Source organism: Metopolophium dirhodum, chromosome 4 (genome assembly GCF_019925205.1).
Source record: "Metopolophium dirhodum isolate CAU chromosome 4, ASM1992520v1, whole genome shotgun sequence".
Classification (NCBI taxonomy): domain Eukaryota; kingdom Metazoa; phylum Arthropoda; class Insecta; order Hemiptera; family Aphididae; genus Metopolophium; species Metopolophium dirhodum.
The window spans coordinates 12,295,110-12,316,161 of NC_083563.1; the positions used below are offsets into that span (position 1 = coordinate 12,295,110).

At 27.3% G+C, this 21,052-nt stretch overlaps 2 protein-coding genes across 2 annotated transcripts in view; both read right to left on the reverse strand.

The window, feature by feature from the left end:
- Positions 1 to 205: 205 nt before the first annotated feature.
- On the reverse strand, positions 206 to 3,605 carry LOC132942303 (uncharacterized). Its single transcript, XM_061010594.1, has 4 exons — positions 3,525 to 3,605; positions 3,250 to 3,402; positions 3,011 to 3,178; positions 206 to 510 (listed from the first exon to the last, which is right to left on the reverse strand). Exons 1-4 carry the CDS (start codon positions 3,603 to 3,605, stop codon positions 334 to 336), a joined length of 579 nt encoding a protein of 192 aa, XP_060866577.1. The 3' UTR covers positions 206 to 333.
- A 3,834-nt stretch (positions 3,606 to 7,439) lies between these two features.
- The window catches only part of LOC132942987 (lachesin-like), a 167,806-nt gene continuing 154,193 nt past the window's right edge, over positions 7,440 to 21,052 (reverse strand). The window contains exon 10 of the mRNA XM_061011731.1: positions 7,440 to 12,686. Coding sequence (XP_060867714.1) covers positions 12,562 to 12,686 — 125 coding nt within the window. The 3' untranslated portion in view covers positions 7,440 to 12,561. The remainder of the gene's footprint in view (positions 12,687 to 21,052) is intronic.

Genomic DNA, 21,052 nt, shown 5'->3' on the forward strand with positions numbered 1-21,052 from the left:
GATGAAGTCGTGACGCTCTGTCTAGTTTCGTTAAATGTGATGAGAGCATGAAACCTAATGACACTAAATTTCAATCACCGACTATAATCTTTCAATGTAACGCGTTTTCATGCCTGCATGATACACAATAACAAAACAAGATTAAAAAATAAAAATGAACAATTACAAATAAAAATAATTTTATTTAATCTTTCTTATAACAAAATATAAACTTCAAGTTGTATATTTTGTATGATTAGTATCCATATTTTTAGAAAGTCTAAATAAAGGATAATGATTATTTTTTGATTCAGAAAAGTCAATAAAACATAATATGTAAAAAATATTATTAAATTAAATTGGTTTTTCCCACGGCCGTGTTAGATTTATCTCGATTACTGTACAGCTAAGTATTTTATTTTCTTCATTTTTCATCTTAAACACCGCTTTATACTTCCCATAAAAATATACTTTAGGAAAGTTATGATCTTCTAGTTCCTTGACGTCAATCCCTGACGTCATATATGTGCCCTGTAAAATATCAATGTTAAATTTAGGTACATAATAGTTATGACGGTGGACCAAATAAGTTTAGTAAAATGCTATTTATTTGTTAAGAGTATGTCAGCGCACTATTTGTTTTCTTTCTCTGGGCCACGCGCAACATAGACAAAACTTATTTATGCAGAATCATTTGTTTTATGTTTTTAAGTAATCTTAGAGTAAAATCACCCATTGCAAAAAAGATAGGAGATAACATAATCATAATACTATATCAAAAAAAATTTAACATCATTTAAATTTACAAAATATTTTTGTTTATACTTTATTTTGAAAGTCGAATACAAAGTCAAAATATAACAATAAAATCGATGTATCACTCTCTCAAAAATATTACCCTATGACCTATACAATTATACTAGAGATACGCAAGTATACCTTCAAAATTAATCAAATGCAAAAGTAAAATAAAATATTAATTAGGTACTTTCAAAAATAATATTTTATGTTTATCTTCAACCAATTAATTAGGTCGTTTGGTGGAAAATAATCATTTGTTTAATGTAATCAATCTTCATAATATCAATAACAATAATTTTACAATTATAATCACGGATATGGATACTATCAATGTTATGTTATTGACTTAATATAGTTAATAAGGGACAGTCTTAAGGTTCCACTCCAAACCTATGAGGATAATTAATGAACTTGAAAAAAAGTTTATGGTAGATTTTATAGAAGACAGAATGTTGTGATATCACTTACTTATATGGCTATATAATATCAATTTAGTTTATGATGTTATATACCTATTATTATATTAATATTTTATTCTAAATAAAAAAAAACTATATTAGGTTGGTATTATCAATTGTTTCATAATACCTAATTAAAGTTAAAATGTTACGAAGTATAGTAGGTATACAAAGATTTCTTACCATAAACATAGCAAATAGAACGTAATTATTATGTAACAAAAAGTAAGTCCAACTTCGTCTGACGCATAGAAGTAAATATGGTTATAAATCTAGTAGGGTGGGGGGGCTAGATATATTAATTCAACATTTTAGGCTGATATAATATGTATATATAATATGGTATGTGGTATAATCGGTCAGGAAAAGGCTTTGGATCAACTATTATGCACAAATTAATCATTTCCTATACATAGTAACATTTTAAAAATATTTTGAATCGTTTTGAGTTCTTTATAAACATTTTCATTTTTCATTTTTTTTAGTTTTTTATTCTATAAAATATGTTAATAAATTTGTATTCATTGGGTCAAAAAGCTTAAGAATGTCATACAAGGATTCATCATTAGTAGTTTTAGTAGACAGTTGGAAATTATTAAATATCCATAGGCATTTTAGTAGGTAGATACATAGTTACAATTGTTCGTTTTAACTTATTTATGAATAGTTCATAGACTATAGTTATTAATTTACCGTACATAGTTACGATTATTTGTATTTAAAGTTTACAACTGTTCATACTTCCGTTTAAAGTAAATTTATACTATTCATTAAATGGATATTATACAATTCAATTTATTAAAAAAAAAATATCAACATTTGAACATTTATTATAGACTCATACTAGCCAGTCTAGCCATTATTATAAACATAATATTGGTTCCTACGATGATACCAAATTCTTTTTAATTTGTACATGAAATTATAGTTTATTGCGTTGCACAGAAATATGTTAAGAAACCGGGAATTCATAACATTTACAGAGTGAGCATTCCTAACATTTTATAATAATTTATTATACTATAATCTATATATATATAAATGAATTCGTTATATATAAAAAAAGTTCGTTAGTCTGGCTAAAACTCAAGAAAGGGCGGACCGATTTGAATGAATTTTTTTGTATGCATTTGGGTGACGCCTAGGATGGTTTAGATTCTCAAATCATCCCCCTAGGTCCAACCAGGGGATGTGCTCAAACGGGGATTTAGAGATTTACGGTGGAAATTTTTGTTTATAAATGGTTGCCATGGGTTTTAAAGCTATTATAATAATAATTATTGGTTGCCGTAAAATAGGTGTATTCATTCAATGCATTTAATTTTTTTTACGCTGTGTTTTGATATTATATGTATCGGTGGTTAATCTTCCGTAGGTGGAATTAAGTAAAAACGACAAACTTGGTATAACTTTGATACTTTAGAGTTAAATCATACACTTACAGCACGGGGTCGGCGATATACCACAGGTTGATTGCCTATACCTGATAATATACTGCTGCGAATAAGAATTTTTATTCCGGGCAACAGAAAAGTTAAGATGAATCAAGAACATCATACACCGAATATTAAATTGAACAAAGTTTGAGTAATATACAGTTTGTACATTTAACGGGTAACGACGTGCAGTGGATCAGCTAGTGATTAATAAAATTGTTTGACGGAAGCTTAATACAACGTTAGGTATTTGTGCTATTATTGATTCACTAATCTTCAAGTCATCACAGTATATTTAATGACGTAGTCAATTAATTTGCTGTTTTTAAACCTTACCGCTGGTATTGGGCAGACAGAAGTCGGCATGCTAAAACCTTTAAACAAAGAAAACCATATTTTTCCTAGTACATGTTTCGAACTACTACATGCATTTTTTGATATGTAAACTATTGAATTTGGTTTCCAACCACCAGTTAGACCCCAAGATGCAACGTTTACATCAAGCTACAAATAAATAAAACAATAATTAAGGTACGATGAACCACGAACCATATTCAATATAATATAAAACTTACTTTAATTGTATCATCAAAAGGCTTAAAAAATGTCACATTCCCTTTTAATTCAGTTGTATTTGCTGTCTTTTTCCTCAAAAAAAAATTAAATTGAAATGTATAGTTGCTTGATTCACAACGATATACTTTTTCAATATTTAAATGATATTCTCCCTGCAATAAGAATAATAAATAAACCTACTTGTGAAGAAATGTCACCAATAAACCATGCACATCAATGATAATCATAGAAAATATGTAATATGTTTAAGAAATCATGCAGTTTATTAATTTACCAAAGGCAAATTTGGCATAAAACGGGTTTGTGATTGAGTCAAACAGAAATATCCAATAATTACGAACACTTGTGAAATCATATTTGTTTTTGATATTTTATCAGAATGATGATAGAGTATTGTAACATTAAAAATGAATAACAGTCATAAGTTATAAAATATATTGATACATTTTTGAGCTAATTACATGGTTGAGTTGTAACCTCAAAAACGGACGGATGTATTTATATAATTATTTATTGTATAGAATTATTTTATTATAAAAACGTCCGGAAATGATCCTTTTTAATTTTTACTTAATATAAAATTTTAAAGGAACTAATTTAGTTAGTTGTGTTTAATTTTTACTCAAATAAATTTGACTTCTACTTGTACCTAGGTACTACGTCAAAATGGGCAGGTGAACGTTTTTTAAAATCAGTTAACATTGGCAATAAAAAATGTTCATGAATTATTAATTATAATGATACATTCAGAGGAATTTTGATATTATTTTGACATTTTGATATTTTCAGATATTCCTGATGGACGATTATAAACTCGGCCCGTGTTTTTCATAGGTAAAAATGATTTAGGCATAAACTCGGTCCGGGGTTTTAATAGGTAAAAATAATTTATGTGTTAACTTGGCCCGAGTTTTTTCTGTTAAAAATGATTGACGTGTAAACTCGGGCTGAATAAAAATATACGTATAATATTTTTGAGAAACATTTAGCATTACCCAGAGGGCACCACAAGGAGGTGATTCTCATCGTCCTCCAAACATTATTTTCATTTTCATATTATTATTCATAGTATGATGAGATGATATTGAGAATGATATTCGTTATGTAAATGTAAAATTGTGTAAAAATGTAAGTAATATGTTTTAGTATTAAAAAAATAATAAAAATGTATTTGCAGATTAAATTATGTCGTGCTTATTATATTTTATTGGTCAAAATTAATGGGTTCAAATTTACAACCAACCTTTTATATTAAGTTAAATTTCCGGACCAATTTTACAATCAACCTATTTTATTACCTAAAATTTCCGGGCCGAATTTGCCCATTTATGATAACCTCTTACAATACAATAACTGTCAAAAATGTTTATATAATTAAATGTAATAGAAAAAAATTTAACAATGATAGTCGATAGATTTTCCATAACAGTGAGAATTAATGAATTAATTATAAAATATATTGTTTGGTGTGTACATTTATTACATAATCTATGTTTACATTTTGAATGATTAACAAGCTTAATCTATATAACCTCTACATATTATTGCAGTATTGCCAGAAATATTATAGTATTATACATTTATACTGCTATCATTATAATATTATATATATCGGAAAAATGTAATAAAGTAGGTCCACTCCTGAAATGAGCATGTTTTCTACTGAATGTTACAAAACGAATATTTACGCAAATATTAGGAAAAATATAGAGAATACAAATATTACGCTGATATTATGTTTAATAAATTCAAATACCTACACAAAACCAATCCTTACAGCTTTAATATAACACTATAATTACATATGTGTCTTGCGAAAATATTAGACGAATCCAGGTTGAATAAACCTACAAACAAAATAATGCATACCAGGCCAAGCATTGATGTTCTTAGATTTATATCGGAAAAACAATGTTGAGAGCAAGGCGCACATAGCCGATATAAGAGGTCGCAGTGGATCGGGCACACATTACCTTACTCTGGCACAGGCCCATATAATTATTTTTACTAAGTATCAAGAAAGTATTTATGAATTCATTATTTTAATTGTAAATAACAAAATTAATTTAGCTTAAATTAAAAAGATTAATTACATAGGTACATAATTTTAGAAACCTTATTTTGATTCATTGATATAATATTGTGTTGTCTATAGTTTGTACATTTACATATTTAAATTTAATAAGACCTACCACAACGATTTGTTAAAAAAAAAATTTAAAAAAACCGTATTTAAAATTATACTGAAAGTACAATAATGTGATATTATTTTCTAAACAAGCATGCAATGTATAAAAGGTCTTATTTTATATCTGAATACATTAAGTAATATTGGTGATGACTGAATATGAAAATTTTTGATTTAGATCCAATGTTAAAATTTAATATTTCAACTTACCTGGAAGACAGCGCAAAAATTTATGGTGGCAAAAGAAAAATTTGCAAATTGTAATTTTTTCCATAATGGGAGGGGGGCTGGGGAAATGCTCAAAATGGAAAAACGATTTTTCCGAGTATAACGGGTGTCGCACGAATTCTGGTTGTTGTCGCACAAATTCACACTAATGACGCACTAATGTTTGGCAAAAGAAAATTTTGAAAATTGTAATTTTTTCCATGAGGGGGGGCTGGGGAACATTTCTACAGCCCCCCATATATATTTTTGAATTTACGGTTAAACCAGTATCGCACAAATTCTGAAAATAGTCACACAAAATCACACTAATGGCACACTAATGTTTCGCAAAAAAAAAATGTCAACAATTATATTTGGGGGGGCTGGTGAAATGTACGTCAAAATTTGATTGGGGAATAAAATCAGAGCTTATAAATAGTTGTATTAACGGAGGGAAGAGGTCAGACAGTAGATATAGATATATTAGAACTTGATTATAATTTTCGTTCTAACTAATGTATTTAGTGTTAGTATTAGTAATAGTATGTATAATAAATAAATATAAATATATTTTAATATATAATATTATACAGTATTATAAATTGCGGCGATGATGCGTCAATAATCTTATTAGATGGACATTTATTTCAAGAAGGATTATACAAAATAAAATGTAAATACTTCAATTAAAATTTTTATTATTATTAAAACTTAATCTTATTGAATTTAGTTGTTACCTTTAAGAGGTCAAATTGGAAATTCTCAAAACCTACTTATCTTATCAAATCAGAACGAATTGAAGGAATTGTTTTACAAAACCGGTTTTCAACAAACTACGAAATTGATATTGTATTTTGGTGCACTTTTACATGTAACTCAAACAATTTTCACCAAATATTAATTATAATAGCATTTTCTACATATGGTAATATTTTTAAAATATTTTGACACTTTTTGTGCAGGTGGAAATTTGAAAATTTGAGATCTTCTTTCGTTGTATTTCTTTTAATATAACTTTAAATACAATTTTTTTTTTTTTTTTGGGGGGGGGGGGGGTTAATGTTTTGACAACTGATGTCTTTAGCCTGGGGTACTGTAGGTTTTCAACACGTCTGTGATACAATTTTTGTGTCTATGACAAGAAAAAAAATGGAAAGTCACATTATTTTATTATCAGGGTTCGAAATGCAAATAGTATCGATATTGGAAATTCACCCGTAATTTAACTATTTCTCTTCAATCAATTTTTAATATTTTGTTGTAATTCAAAAACGAAAAACGATAAATAGGTACTTTGAAATGTACATAAAATATTTACTTGAACATTTTCTATACACTACAAAGTTTTTAAAATATTTTGAATCTTTTTCAGGTGTTTATAGACATATTCATTATCATTATAATTATTTTTTATTCTAAAATGTCAATTAAAACCTTTAAAAGTTTAATACAAGGCTCTTTTTATGTTAATATAATTTCAATTCAAAATTTTTACGTATGATTATATTTTTCTTTTTATAAGCATTTGAATTTTGAATTTTGAAAAAATTCGTCAGAATCATAACCATTTTCAAAATTTATAAAATATACAATTTGTATAATAACTAAATATTGAAAATTTAAAACAATGTTTAATGTAATTCATATTGAAGCCAAAAATCTAAAAACTATATATATAAGCAAGCATAGTTTTTTGAATGTTCAAATTTGGACGAAATTAGATATTTAATCAAAGAATATCGATTTTAGTTACTTTTATGTAATTAGAAAAAAAGGTATTTTTGGGTACTTGAAACTTTTTAAGTATATTATTATATTTTACACACTCAATGACAAATGTAATGTTTTCTGTAAAATTGAATTTAACCTACTGTATTACTATATACTAATAGTTTATTTTACAATAATTTACATTAATAGGAATCATTTCATAAAATGTAATTAGTAATATAGACTGACATATTACAACATTATATTGATACTAATATACTATTATGTACACTGTGCAGTGTGCATATTTAATGTACATAATAAATACCTATATTTACATAAGTAGCCAATTTATAAAAATATTTTTTGCTACGTGAACATTTTAACGGAATTATAGCTGTATAATACAATAATTTTGAATTATAGTTACAAGAATGGTTTTGATTTATTTTTACATTCCAGATTTATATATTATACATTATTTAATAACTTCCTCAAATAAAATAAGTTGTTATATTACCAGTAAGAATACCTATGATAAATTAATTATAGGTAGGTATTCAAAACCAGCTACAATGGATGCTATTTTTTAAAAATACCTATATTTATTCAATAATCATTACAATAATAAATAATAATATGTTGTAAATTGTTTTCAATATGTCTTAATATAATAATAATAATAACAAATAGGTTATGTACAATGTAAGACATATTTAGGTATGAAACTAAAAATTTGAGCTTACATGACGTGAGTTATATGGGAATAAATACATTTTGATTTAGTAGTTAATAAAATAAATAAAATGAAAAATAAAAAGGAACAAATAATAATATAAAATTAATATTATATTAAAATTTAAGACAAAAAAATATAATAGTTTTAAGTTAGTTTTTTACAACTAAATAATGAAAAATCCTTATTTTAATATAATAATAATAATTGTCAAGAGTTAAGAGTAAGTATTGACTTTCCCTTTATTGGCTGTTATTGTGAAACTTTAATTCAAGGGTATAAACTATAAATATTTAAATACAATTATAAATCTCCTTTTAAATTAACTTACTGTTCAATTGATATTATTTTAGAACAATTTGGAATTTGACCGAGTTGGATAATATTTTCTAATTCATATTGTAACTTTTATTTTAAAATTCTGCATATTTTATACTGATAACATATTATTATATTATGTAGAGTCTAGTTAAACAGTTCAATATTTTTGTAATAAATGAAATGTACTTTCTACTTAACTTTAGTTATTTATTAAATATCAAATATGTCGTCGTTGTTTTTTTCAATAGTTTCATATATTTAATTAATTAATGTCTTGTTTGTTTTTTTTTCGGCTGAGGTGTCTTTGAAATGGAGTATTTGAAACCTTTTAATAAACTTAGAAATTTTTACGCATCTCTGAACTCTGGCTAATTTCATAAAAAGAAACTTAGCCCTTCCCCGGGTTTCCTATGATAATTATTATGATGATATATCACACCTCTAAAACAATTATACTGCCACAACTCAAAATATATAGTTTTGAGAAAAATCGATTTGAAGTTTAAATTTAAGATATTTTAAAGAGTTCTTTACCTATGCGTTTGGAATGAGAAACTTAAATACTTGCGAACATACTTTACAATATTATATGAATTTTTAAAATATTATGAAATATCTCATAAACCCAAAGAGTTAGAATTATGGTCTTTTTCGATGTTTTAAGTAAATGCAAGATGGCTCTATATTTTGAGATGATACAGTAAAACCTTTATATCTATAAATAAAAAAACAGTCAAATTTTGTATTGCAGCTACAATATCACAAATTATAAAATACAATACCACCACAACTCAAAATATTGATGTATTGCACTCGAAATTATCACAAACAAAAATAATTGGCTTTTATCTAGCGCATGAACGCCACAAATCCAAATAAGGCAGTCTTGAATTTTGACTTCAGTGATTAATTGGATACATTAAAATATGTAAATGGCCATAAAGTTAAATATGGCCCTCTTGCTTTGAAAATTATCTAAAAATTATATAATTCAATACTGACTATACGCAGATTTTTAGTATATAGCTATTTTTTTTCATTCGAATGTAACTCATAACTCAAGAGTAAAAATTTATGATTTTTAATTGTTCCAGTTTTGTTCTAGAGGTGCGATGTCACAATTGCAATTTAAAATTAACTCCATACAGAACGCGGTATGTAACATTTGAGGGGAAAAGCCTAATTTAAATAGTTGATGATATTGTTATAACTAAAGCTGTCGGGTTAAGTGGGTATAACTGTATGAGATAACCTGAACATAAAAAAATGTACAAACAAAAAAACATAGAATATTATTCATACATAACTATGAAAGCTTAAATCTAATAATAAGTAGAATAGGTATAATATTGTGTATTACAATTTAAAACTATATTTTTTAAATCAGAAATATAATTCACACATATTATTATTTTTTTTTTTTTTTTTTTTTTTTTTTTTTTTTTTTATTGGGTAACCCGCGGCAACATAGGCCATTGGGTGTGGGGAGGGCACTGTAGGTTTTATATTGGGTAGGTTTGGTAGGTTTTTATATTGGGTAGGTTGGTACACGTGTGTGTTGTGTTTGGCAGAATTTCTAATGGGGCACCCGTAGGTTTCTGCCGTGCCCCGGGGTGGGGGGATGGCGGCACTTGTTCTCCGGACACCGTGACTTGCACGGAGAAAAATGCCGCCCAGTGGTCGAGGATCGAACTCGGACCGGCTGTGCCGAATCCGTCGCGTTAGACCACTCGGCCACCTCGTCCCCCACATATTATTATTATTACACGATAATAATTACCTATACATTATAATTTATAATATATCATATTATTATATTTATTATAAACTCCATACAACTTATTATATTTAACGGTTATAGATAGTAATAATATTATTATTAATAATAGAATATGTGTGGTTATTTTTTACACAATCACTGCTCTGTTACGCGACCAGTATATTTTTTTATACTTGTTTATATTTTTAGCATTATTTAAGGCTGGACATTAACGAGTTATAAAATTAAAGAGAAGTTACTTTTAACTAAGCTACATAACGTGTTAATTTTATTAAAGTATTTTCTAATGTCTAATACCTAACGATTGAAATCTGTTTCCTTGATATGCAGTTACTTATCAGTTATCAGTTAATTCATTTTTACTCATAGATTTAAAATATATTGTGTTCTGTACAAATGTATGAATGTATAATATATATATATTATGTGTAAAAAAAATGTCAAATCTCTCAACAATATAACAATACTACATAAACTCGATGCGATGATCTCTAAAAAAATGAATCAAACAAAAATTGAACTAAATAGTTAATGGTACTTTTATCAAATTTGTTTATCGTGTTTTGGCACATATTGTTATTATTTAGTAAAAAATAAAAAAGTTAACTTGCCCAGCCTTGGCACTATTAAATTGTATCCGTTGCTCAAATAGAAACTGACTACATATTTTTTACTATGAGTATTTTAAACGAAAATTAACTGAAGTAGTTTTTGTTTATTTTTATTTATTTATATAGTACAAGCAATTATTGTTCATTATATTATTTTAATATTTATCATTAGGCGCCTACCCATGAAATAAACTAACGATGTGTTCCCATAATATAGTTTTATTATAATTTTATTTACGACTATTTATCATTTTGAATTTATGTAAAACAAAATTGTAAGCTATATTAGATACAAAACTGAAAATACACATCTTGTATTTTATCCCAAAATGTAATTGATGACCCTCAATGAGGTTCAGTAAAAACCAGTAATTATAAAATAAAAGTTTAATTGATAACCTCTAAAAAAAAAGTTAATTTAATAAACACCGTTTTTTTTAAAAAAAAAAATCGTAAATTCGATTGAGCAAAAGTTGAATATTAGATTATTTTATTATACAATATTTTATATGGGGACAATTTTTATAACTATTTAATAATTCCAATAAAGGGAGCTACGATTAACTTTAAAATAAAAACAATATGTAAATAATACTAATAAAACACGTTAATGTCCAACAGGTAAACATCAAGCCCGACAAAAAAAGATTTTTAATTCTTTCATAAATGTTTTTCACGATATTATAAAAATATTTATTTTATCATTATGCTTTTGTATTCATGGTGGAGATTTGCATCATAAGGTGTAACACTCAGAGAAAAAAAGTTATACATGATATCTCGTATTGGTATACATATATAAAACAAATAACAACAACAAAAAAAAAACGATCTTGCGACGAAAATCATCTTTTGCTTATTTTATTCCGGATATAATATGCCATACAAGAGAATAGTTACTTGAGAGCAGACGAATAATACGTGTTAGCGAACAGCCTTTGAGTCAATATTTTCCACTAGGAGGTACCTACCTATCGCGCTGTATAAGTTAACAATGTTTTCGACACGGCAAAAAATGTATGCTCGTAAAAGACTGTTCTTAACGGATGAAAGACTGAGTGCACGTTACGGAGGGGTAGTGAAGAAAAAAATGTAACGATTGCTATTTCCGGTTCTTCCGTTTTTACCTTTTTTTTATCTTTATTTCCCTGTGATCCCCCACCCCCACCCAATTTTCCCGGGGGACACTTTTACGATCGCACCCCACCTGAGGCATCCGCACCGTGTACTTGGATACATACGTCGCGAGGCACCGAAGATCGCAAACGAGCCACAACCCTTCACTCCCTTGGGGCGGAAATTATATTTTATTCCAGAGAGCACCATTAGCGCCAAACGTTTTGTCCTTATAATATTGGAACATGCCCCTTACAAGAAATAATAAAAATCTTGGATTCGAAACACACATTAAACTCACGTACCTATATACACAATACAATATATCCATACATTATAGGTAATAGTTATATCATACACATATTTTTATTTAAATTGACGTCTACCACATCGGCTCACGAAAAAAATTAAAAATAACAGTATTAATAATAATAATACACGCTTTACATAGTATAACATATCATAATATCATAATAAAACATTAAAATACATATTTTGTACAAACGAAAAAGGGCCTTTTTTTCAACCACTGGTTTTCTTCCATTCTCACGGCGTGCTGCAGAACAGTGATGTCGCGCACGCCTGCTCCGCTGTGCCTTTTCGCCCCGGTCGTGGTAGCTATACGTCGTGTAATGTACGAATTCATAACGGAAAAATCCTTTGTGTTATTATTATCCAAACTGCGGCCGTCACACCAAGCGCGGGATGGACGCTGGTAGATCCGTTTTTATGCTTTTTGCTCAAAGCCGGCCGCCCATTGTTGTCGCCTGCAACACGTATTATACACACGCATTGTTTGATATTAAAAAAAAAAAAAGTAATAGTAAAGAGAAAAAAAATAACCACCCATACTACACCGCGCACACCGTACCACCGTGAATTTTCGCGTGTCCGCGTAAACCCATGACAAAATATTATTTTACGTGGTATATTCGAGACACTTCGGAGTGTATAGTATACGGTATATACGCAGCGGACTTGAATATTTCATATATAAACATCTATCTTACACGTAATAATAAATAACAGTTTGTTCGGCGGGGAAGGAAAAAAACAGGCCACTGGAGCAGTGAGAGGTAGCTGCAGGTGTCTCTGAATATATCATAATATTTGAAACTTTTAAAAACGATGAAAAAAAAATCTTAGCATTTGATATACGACCAAACAGACCTATATACTGTTTTCGAAAACGATAACAATGTGCAGGTAATTAAACTATTTTCTTAGAAAATCATCTATTAAATATTAAAATATGTGGATACCTTTATTTTTGTAATTATATAGGAACTGTCTGAGTTTGATTTCCAGTTTAGAGTAGCCGCTGAATAATGTATAATATACAACACCTCAAATAGTAGGTACTTACTTAATTTTAATAAACATGTTATACCTAGGTAAAAATTGTAAAATTGTAAAATTAATACATGTATATTAATATGTTAATAGCAGGTAGGTATGTATTATTTATTATATATTTTATATTATATGCACAAATTATCAGAATAATTTTAAAATTATGCTGCAAGACTTGAGAATTCCACAATATTATGATAACTTCAATATAACAGTATATTATACTATACATACTTAAGCACTGAATTTACCAATACTCCACTGAAAGTATACCTATATCATGTACACTGTAAAGGGTAAAGCGGGTATACTTGCAGAGTAACGAGCAATGGTATACCTAAGTCGGTTGTAAAATTATAGACGGAAATCTGCATGGAAAATAAAGAACCCAGAAATTCGGTCGTAAGAACGAATATTTATATTAGGTACTCCTTCGAGATTTTGATGGGACTTTGTTTGTATGGTAGAAGATTTTCGTGAGTCTTTTTAAACTCTTAAACTAATAAAGTGCGTTTATTTTTAAAATACCACAGTTTATTTGTCCTGTTTGAGAAGCAACTAAATTGTTATTGACTTCTCGGTAGAGAAAAACAAAACAAAACAATTATAAGTGTATGTAATTTTTCTATTTTGTTTAACATTTTGAGATTATATCGGTTTCAATTTGTTTTTTTCCACTATCTTTTAATAACCAAAAAATAAAATTAACTGTCCCATAATACTCCTATATATAATACAAAATATATTATACTTTGACAAAACAAAACAAAAATAATATTAATAAATAACTATTACAATTGTAGATACCTATCGTTCCTATTAGATTTATTGCACACTTTTGAAATATGGTAAGTAAATTCTGATAATTTAACGATATAAAATGTAAGACTTAAATAATTATGTTAGTGTATGTACTATTTTTGTTTAAAACAAAAATTCGAGGACTTTTAAAATGTTCTAAAAATGATCAAAAATTTTAAGAAATTTTATTAAAAATAATATTTTAAATGTCCTTTAAAAACCACTTTGTAAGGAACATATTATGGGCATATTATATCATCAAACGATTGAACAAACGAATATTTATACTATATAGAAATTATAACTATTAATAAAATTACCTACATATTTAACTCGCTGTATAACATTTTATAAACTAAAATAATACCTAATTATCATTGAAGCAGGTAGATTATATTTTATTGAGTTTTCAATTCTTTTATTCATAGATAATGAAGAATTATACATTTATGACTTAAACAAATCGACCAACCCAATTACTAGCAAAAAAAATATAATTTAATTTTGATGACACGTAATAATTCAAAGCTTGGAAACATAAATTCCATTTACGCTGCATTATAATATATTTTTAATAATAAAAATAAATTATTTAATATCTATAAAATTGTTGTGAACTTTTCTTAAATTTAAATTTCTATCATCCAATTTTGCAATCTGTCAAAATTATACTATATCATGACTTATTATAGTGTATAATAATGCCACTCCTGTAAAAACAATCTCGAGTAATAACTGTCGTATTGCGGAAAATATTATATAGGTATAAGTACAACATTATTACAATATAATGAAAATTGTTTGTTGCTTTATCATGCTATTACATGTATAACATGTTTGAGAAGATACTAAAAAAGCACACTGGAGTTTTCCACCGACTGAAATTGACCTTTTAGGTTGAATCGCATAGTTTTTCTGATATAGAAAGTTCATGCACATTATAATAATGCAATACGTATGACCAGTATAATTATAATTCAAGTTATCAACGGTTATAATATATAATTATAGGTAGTGTTTGAAGTATGAAATATTTCACAAAACCGTGAAACATTGCATTTTTTTAATAAAAATATTATGACGGTTATTTTATTGTTTATCAATTATTCATTATATAGTCCAAGATTAATTGATATTAATGAAATATGAGTGCTTTGGTTGACATATTACTGTAGTATTAAATATGTATAATATTGTATATTTGAACATTCAAAGATTTTTTAAAGATTTTGAATACCATTTTAAATGTATAAGATGAAATGTTAGGTATATTTATATTTTTATATTATTATAGCTCAGCAGTTAGGTATTAGAGAGAAAAACATAAATTAACAAAAGGGTATAGTAAAATTATGAAGGTAATTTATGACAATTATATGTAAATATAAAACTTATTTTGAAAAAAACACAACATTTTTTAACACATTTTAAATTTTATGCAATTTTTGGACACTAGTTATAGGTAGGTACTGTAAAATTGTATTTTATATGCTTATAATTGTCTCATATTGTATTGTCAAATATTATAATGCAATACATCAGATGTGTTTTGCAAGATACCGATGAATTTCGTGATGTTGAGTGAGCGAACAGCTGGTAACTATATGTTCAGACGGATTGTCATATTTTATCGATGAGTGTTTGTACTTTTCTACTTCAAATACACTATTGTTAAGCGTGACGTTCACGCGTACAAATGAATGCAATTTCGCACCCACTACCGCTGTTGGATAAGGTGATTTTATTAACTCTATTTATAGGCTTGTCAATTTTATAAAACTACTCATTACATTTACTTGGTCAAATATTTGAAAATAATGAATTGTACCTAAATATACATTTTTCACGTGATTTATTTACAATGATTGTAATAATATTATAATATTGTTCAACGATAGATTATGTGAACTACACACCCGTCGGCCGACTGCACCAGTGGCGTGAGAAATCGCAAGAATCGCGAGAAAGGAAACAATAAAGCTGAGCTCTCTTGACAGCCACCCCTTGGCTGGTTTGACAAATCGTTGCTAAAACACATACATAAACGGTCGCTTTTCTCGGACAAACTGCACAGAGTTTGGATGATAAACGACATGATTGAAAATTTAAGATCCATAACATGTTAAGTTTTTAGTAATTCATGAATAAAAATTAGTAGACTTGAATGGCTTCTTTAAAATGTACCATATTTTTGTTGTATGGTGATCTATTCTATTGTGATTATATAAAATAAATAATAATTTATTATTTATTATGATTATTCTTATTAAATGTTTACTAATCGATATTAATGATAATTAATAGCAGTGTTAGAAAATATAAAAGGTTTCCAAATAATATTTTAAAAAAAGTGTAGTATATTATGGTAGTTTATAGTACTATCGTAAATACGAGTTGTTATTTCTATAAAAATGTATTATTATAAATAAATACATACGTATGGTATGGTATGGTATGGTATACATATAGGTACCGCAGATTTCATAAAATATACAAGCTAATTATAAAAAAAATATAAAAACAAAAAGTAGATAACTTTATTATGTACAAATCCTTAAATTTTATTTTTGGTGCATATAAAATGTACATCTAATATTTTATACCATGCCATAAAACACAATGACACACAGAATTTAGATAAGTACGTTTTTGCCGAAGAGAAAAAAAAATTAAAATTCAATGATTCGTGTTATTATAATAATATATATAGTACGATACTTGGGAAACGAACTATTTAATATTATACGTGCGTGACTTCGTGTTCGTACTTAGAATTTTTATATAAACCACCATATAGAGATAAGTTTTATATATGCCATCAACGTGTTAGTATACAATCAAAGCCTCGAAGATTTAAAAAAGTCCCATTGGAATCTCATAAAAAAAACAAACGAATCTAGAGGATTTCGTGGTCAATTGATCAGGAAAGCGAAATAAAAATATTCATTCGACGTTGCATTGTTATACGTGAGCATTTTCTACTTGAATTTACTATATATTATTCAAAAGTGCAATTTCCACACACATAACACCCTCTCATACATTAAGTACTAAATAAAAAAAAAACCACTTAAAATTATAATATCACAAGAGCGCACAGTGGGTGATAATTGAGATCGGCAAGTTCAATCGTGTAAAGTCGGTATAGAACTCGAGTGAACGCATGCGAAATCTGCTTCTTTCTGTGATAGTAAAAATATGTCCCTTTTTTTTAATCGAATACACGTAAAACTAGTAACGATTTCTGGAGTTATATATTTTAACTGCGACATCCTTCAATTGGATATTTTTTTTTTTATTTTTTTTACGGCGAGCATAAAGTTTTCGATTACACACATAATATTATAGTTCTATACTTCTATACATTTATTGCAGTTTTGTGAAGAGGAAAAATCACCCACCTCCCGTATACCAGTGCTTTTGAGCGTTTCGTATATTTTTATTCGCCATTACTGCTTCTACGCTATATTTGCGCGTATATCGTCATAATTTCCACGCCCGAATCAATTTATTTATTTCGTATGACTTACACGGTGTAAGTCATACTTTATTGCCGAGACGCTATAATTTGCAAATGATTCTCTGCGCCGTCCAAATCGGTACTTTGTAGAATTAATTACTTTACTCGCGCGGTGTCGCCCGCTCGGACTATTTTGTCTAATTAGTATTCCCACAACAGCTTAACGACCCCGCACTAATATATAATGGCTTACACAGTTCGTGTACAATCGTCACTGATTCAAACCCCTAATATTTGTCTTTTTAACAAGATATCTGTTATTATACACTATTTATGATCCGCTCGATATCAAAATAGGTTACGCGCAGTGCTACTATAATAACAATGCATATGCAGGGGATAAAAGGCGTTACAAATGAAATCTGTTTGAACGAACAATGGTTTTAGTCAAAATACCGAACGAATAAATAAATACCTACATTATAAGTGCTTTACAGTAAACAGATACAGCTAGTCCATGCGATCGAACACGATTATACGGAATGACTACAAAAAAAGTAATCGAAGAGGCCGAAATCGTTATTTTTAATCCTGGTCTAAAATATTACAATCCCGCGTGAAAATGAAAGCATCGAAAGAAATGTCATATTTTGTTGATGGGTGAAATTTCAAGTTGAAAATATAACAAGACGAAAAAAATGTAGAGGACATAATAATATATAAATATACAAATATATAAATATATATATATATTTATTGTGTTATCAAGTTCTCCTGTCAGAAAAACGAAATGATTTCGTGATCAAAATTAAATAAATATTTATTTCTGTTTTTGTTTAAACGACAACCGTAATGACAACAACAAAAAAAATTTAAATATACGATTATTTATTTAGGTTATTTTTAACCGTTTTTGTATGTTTTTACTTTTTTTATAAACATTGTGTTTTTATAATATTAATCATTTTTTATACTGATTTTATGAATGGTATCTGAGTCTTAAATTTAAATATTATTTGGTGAACGTTTATTCTAACAAATAAACGATTGACACTTGTAAGCTAATACTTTTTAGATAAGTATGAAAATATATTTAGGTAAATTATTGCATGTAGTCTTATTAACTTTCTACGTTTACTTTTTACTTGAACGGAAAAAAATAATATTTTAAGCCTTCAAAAACCTAAACTTTTCTTACTGAAATTTAAGATAAAATGATACTTGTCATTATCATACGTGAAAAAGTTAAATATTTACATTTTTCAAAATATATAAACAGTTTTATATTTAAAAGTTTAAGATATTTCGTATAAAGTGTTTTCAATAATATTGCTTTTTTGTTTATTCTATTTTTAGGTAAGAGTATATTTAGCCTTCCACTTGCTTGAAATAATATTAATTTTAAGTTACTTAGTAACTAAAGGGATATTCTTAGTCTTTAATTAATCCACGTTTATTACTTTAATTAATATTTTTTGCTTATAGGTACACGTAAAATAATTAAGATTTAAGAAACGAAATTAGATATTTATCGTAATACATTTTTAGTAAAAAAGTGTGGTTCGGAAAACAATAATATCTTATTCCCATTACTTCAACAAAATTATAGTATTAAATAGGTTCCTAATATTCTGCATCGTATCCAATTCCGATAAATAGGTAAATATTATTACTAATTAATTAATAATTTGTAAATTGTTCTGTTTTGAAATGTATAATAATTTGGGTTTTCAACTACATATCGATAAGGTTACCAATCTAATATAATATTAATATATTAACATCTCACATGTACAAAACATTAATAAAAAATATAAAATTATACACAATTACAATATTACATTAAAAAATATTATACTAATATCGATTACGACATAATATTATGTATTACTCATATATCATAATATATTATCTATGATATTAATACATAGGACACAGGTAACTATGTTATTTATAATTTAGGTATAACATTTTGATTACAAGACGTATCAATAAAGCGTAAATACTTAGCTTTAATATAATCTAAAAAAAACATTTACACAGCTGTTACTCGACATTCGATAATTACTTACATACAGGTCTAGTCATCTAGATGCTTTATAGTTATTAGTTTTTCTATTAGTTATTCATTAATTTATGAAATTTAATTTAGTAACTAAACTTTTGGTGACATAAGAAAAGTAAATTAAAAAATGCAACATAATGCCCGAGAACATTTTGAATAAGTTTGAAAAGTAGGTACAACATTATGGTATATTTGTGTTTTACGATTTCTCATAATATAATATTGTTTTAAAAAATGTTTTCATACTTCATTAAATATGCACATGCAATTATTTGTTTACTTTGCAATCATACTAATGGAATTCCTGGAAATTTCTTGCTCGTTTTATTATAAAATAACATTAAGGTTGTAAAATAATATTTATGTATGTATTTACAAGTTTAAAATTAAAATTCCGTGTTTATGGACTTTTGTATTTAAACAGGTGGACAGTGGACTTACTTTACCTAAGATTTGATGGTAGATGGTAAAAGTATGATTATTTCTGCAATAAATGTATTATCAATTGATTAACTATATTCCAAAATATTACTATAGTTTCTATTAAATAAGATAACTAAAATCACGAAAAAAATAGCAAATAATTATACCAACTTACTATACTTATTACAGTTAAGGTTACAGAGAAATATAAATATTATATTTTCATAATTATTCTGAAGAAGTGAAGAACTAACTAGTAGTATAAATAATTACCTTTGGAGTAGGAGCAAGTTGTTTTAATTCCATGTATTTCATTAATTTATTTATTAAACAGTGAGTTGTATAATAGTATACTCTCCAGAGAGTATAATAGTATTGTGAATATTTTAATTGTGGAGGTAATTAAAGGTTTAAAGAATAATAAAATTATGATCAGTGTTGTATTCACCAATGTAATAACTAATATATACCTAATGAATATAAAAATACTACATTACTACCTATTTAATATTTTATTATTTTTTTTTTTTTTTTTTTTATTGGGTAACCCGCGGCAACATAGGCCATTGGGTGTGGGGAGGGCACTGTAGGTTTTTATATTGGGTAGGTTTGGTAGGTTTTATATTGGGTAGGTTGGTACACGTGTGTGTTGTGTTTGGCAGAATTTCTAATGGGGCACCCGTAGGTTTCTGCCGTGCCCCGGGGTGGGGGGATGGCGGCACTTGTTCTCCGGACACCGTGACTTGCACGGAGAAAAATGCCGCCCAGTGGTCGAGGATCGAACTCGGACCGGCTGTGCCGAATCCGTATTTTATTATTATTGTTGTCAAGTGCGTTGTACATACATACATCATATTGAAATAATATTAGTATAGTGAACAATTATAATAGGCTTATTTTCAATTTTAATTATATTAGATATAACTGCAGACATGTTATTTGAAAATGTTTTCCATTAGATATATAAATGTTTTATTCATATTAGGACATAATATGAAAATTTTGGTTTTACATAAGTGCTCCTCCCCTTC

What these genes read in the sequence shown, in the direction of transcription:
- LOC132942303 (XM_061010594.1), bottom strand. Translation starts at nt 3,605, where the DNA reads ATGATTTCACAAGTGTTCGTAATTATTGGATATTTCTGTTTGACTCAA. An exon ending in TTATGCCAAATTTGCCTTTG is followed by an intron (nt 3,403 to 3,524) that starts GTAAATTAATAA and finishes TTCTTATTGCAG; the next exon opens with GGAGAATATCATTTAAATAT. An exon ending in CTTTTGATGATACAATTAAA is followed by an intron (nt 3,179 to 3,249) that starts GTAAGTTTTATA and finishes ATTTATTTGTAG; the next exon opens with CTTGATGTAAACGTTGCATC.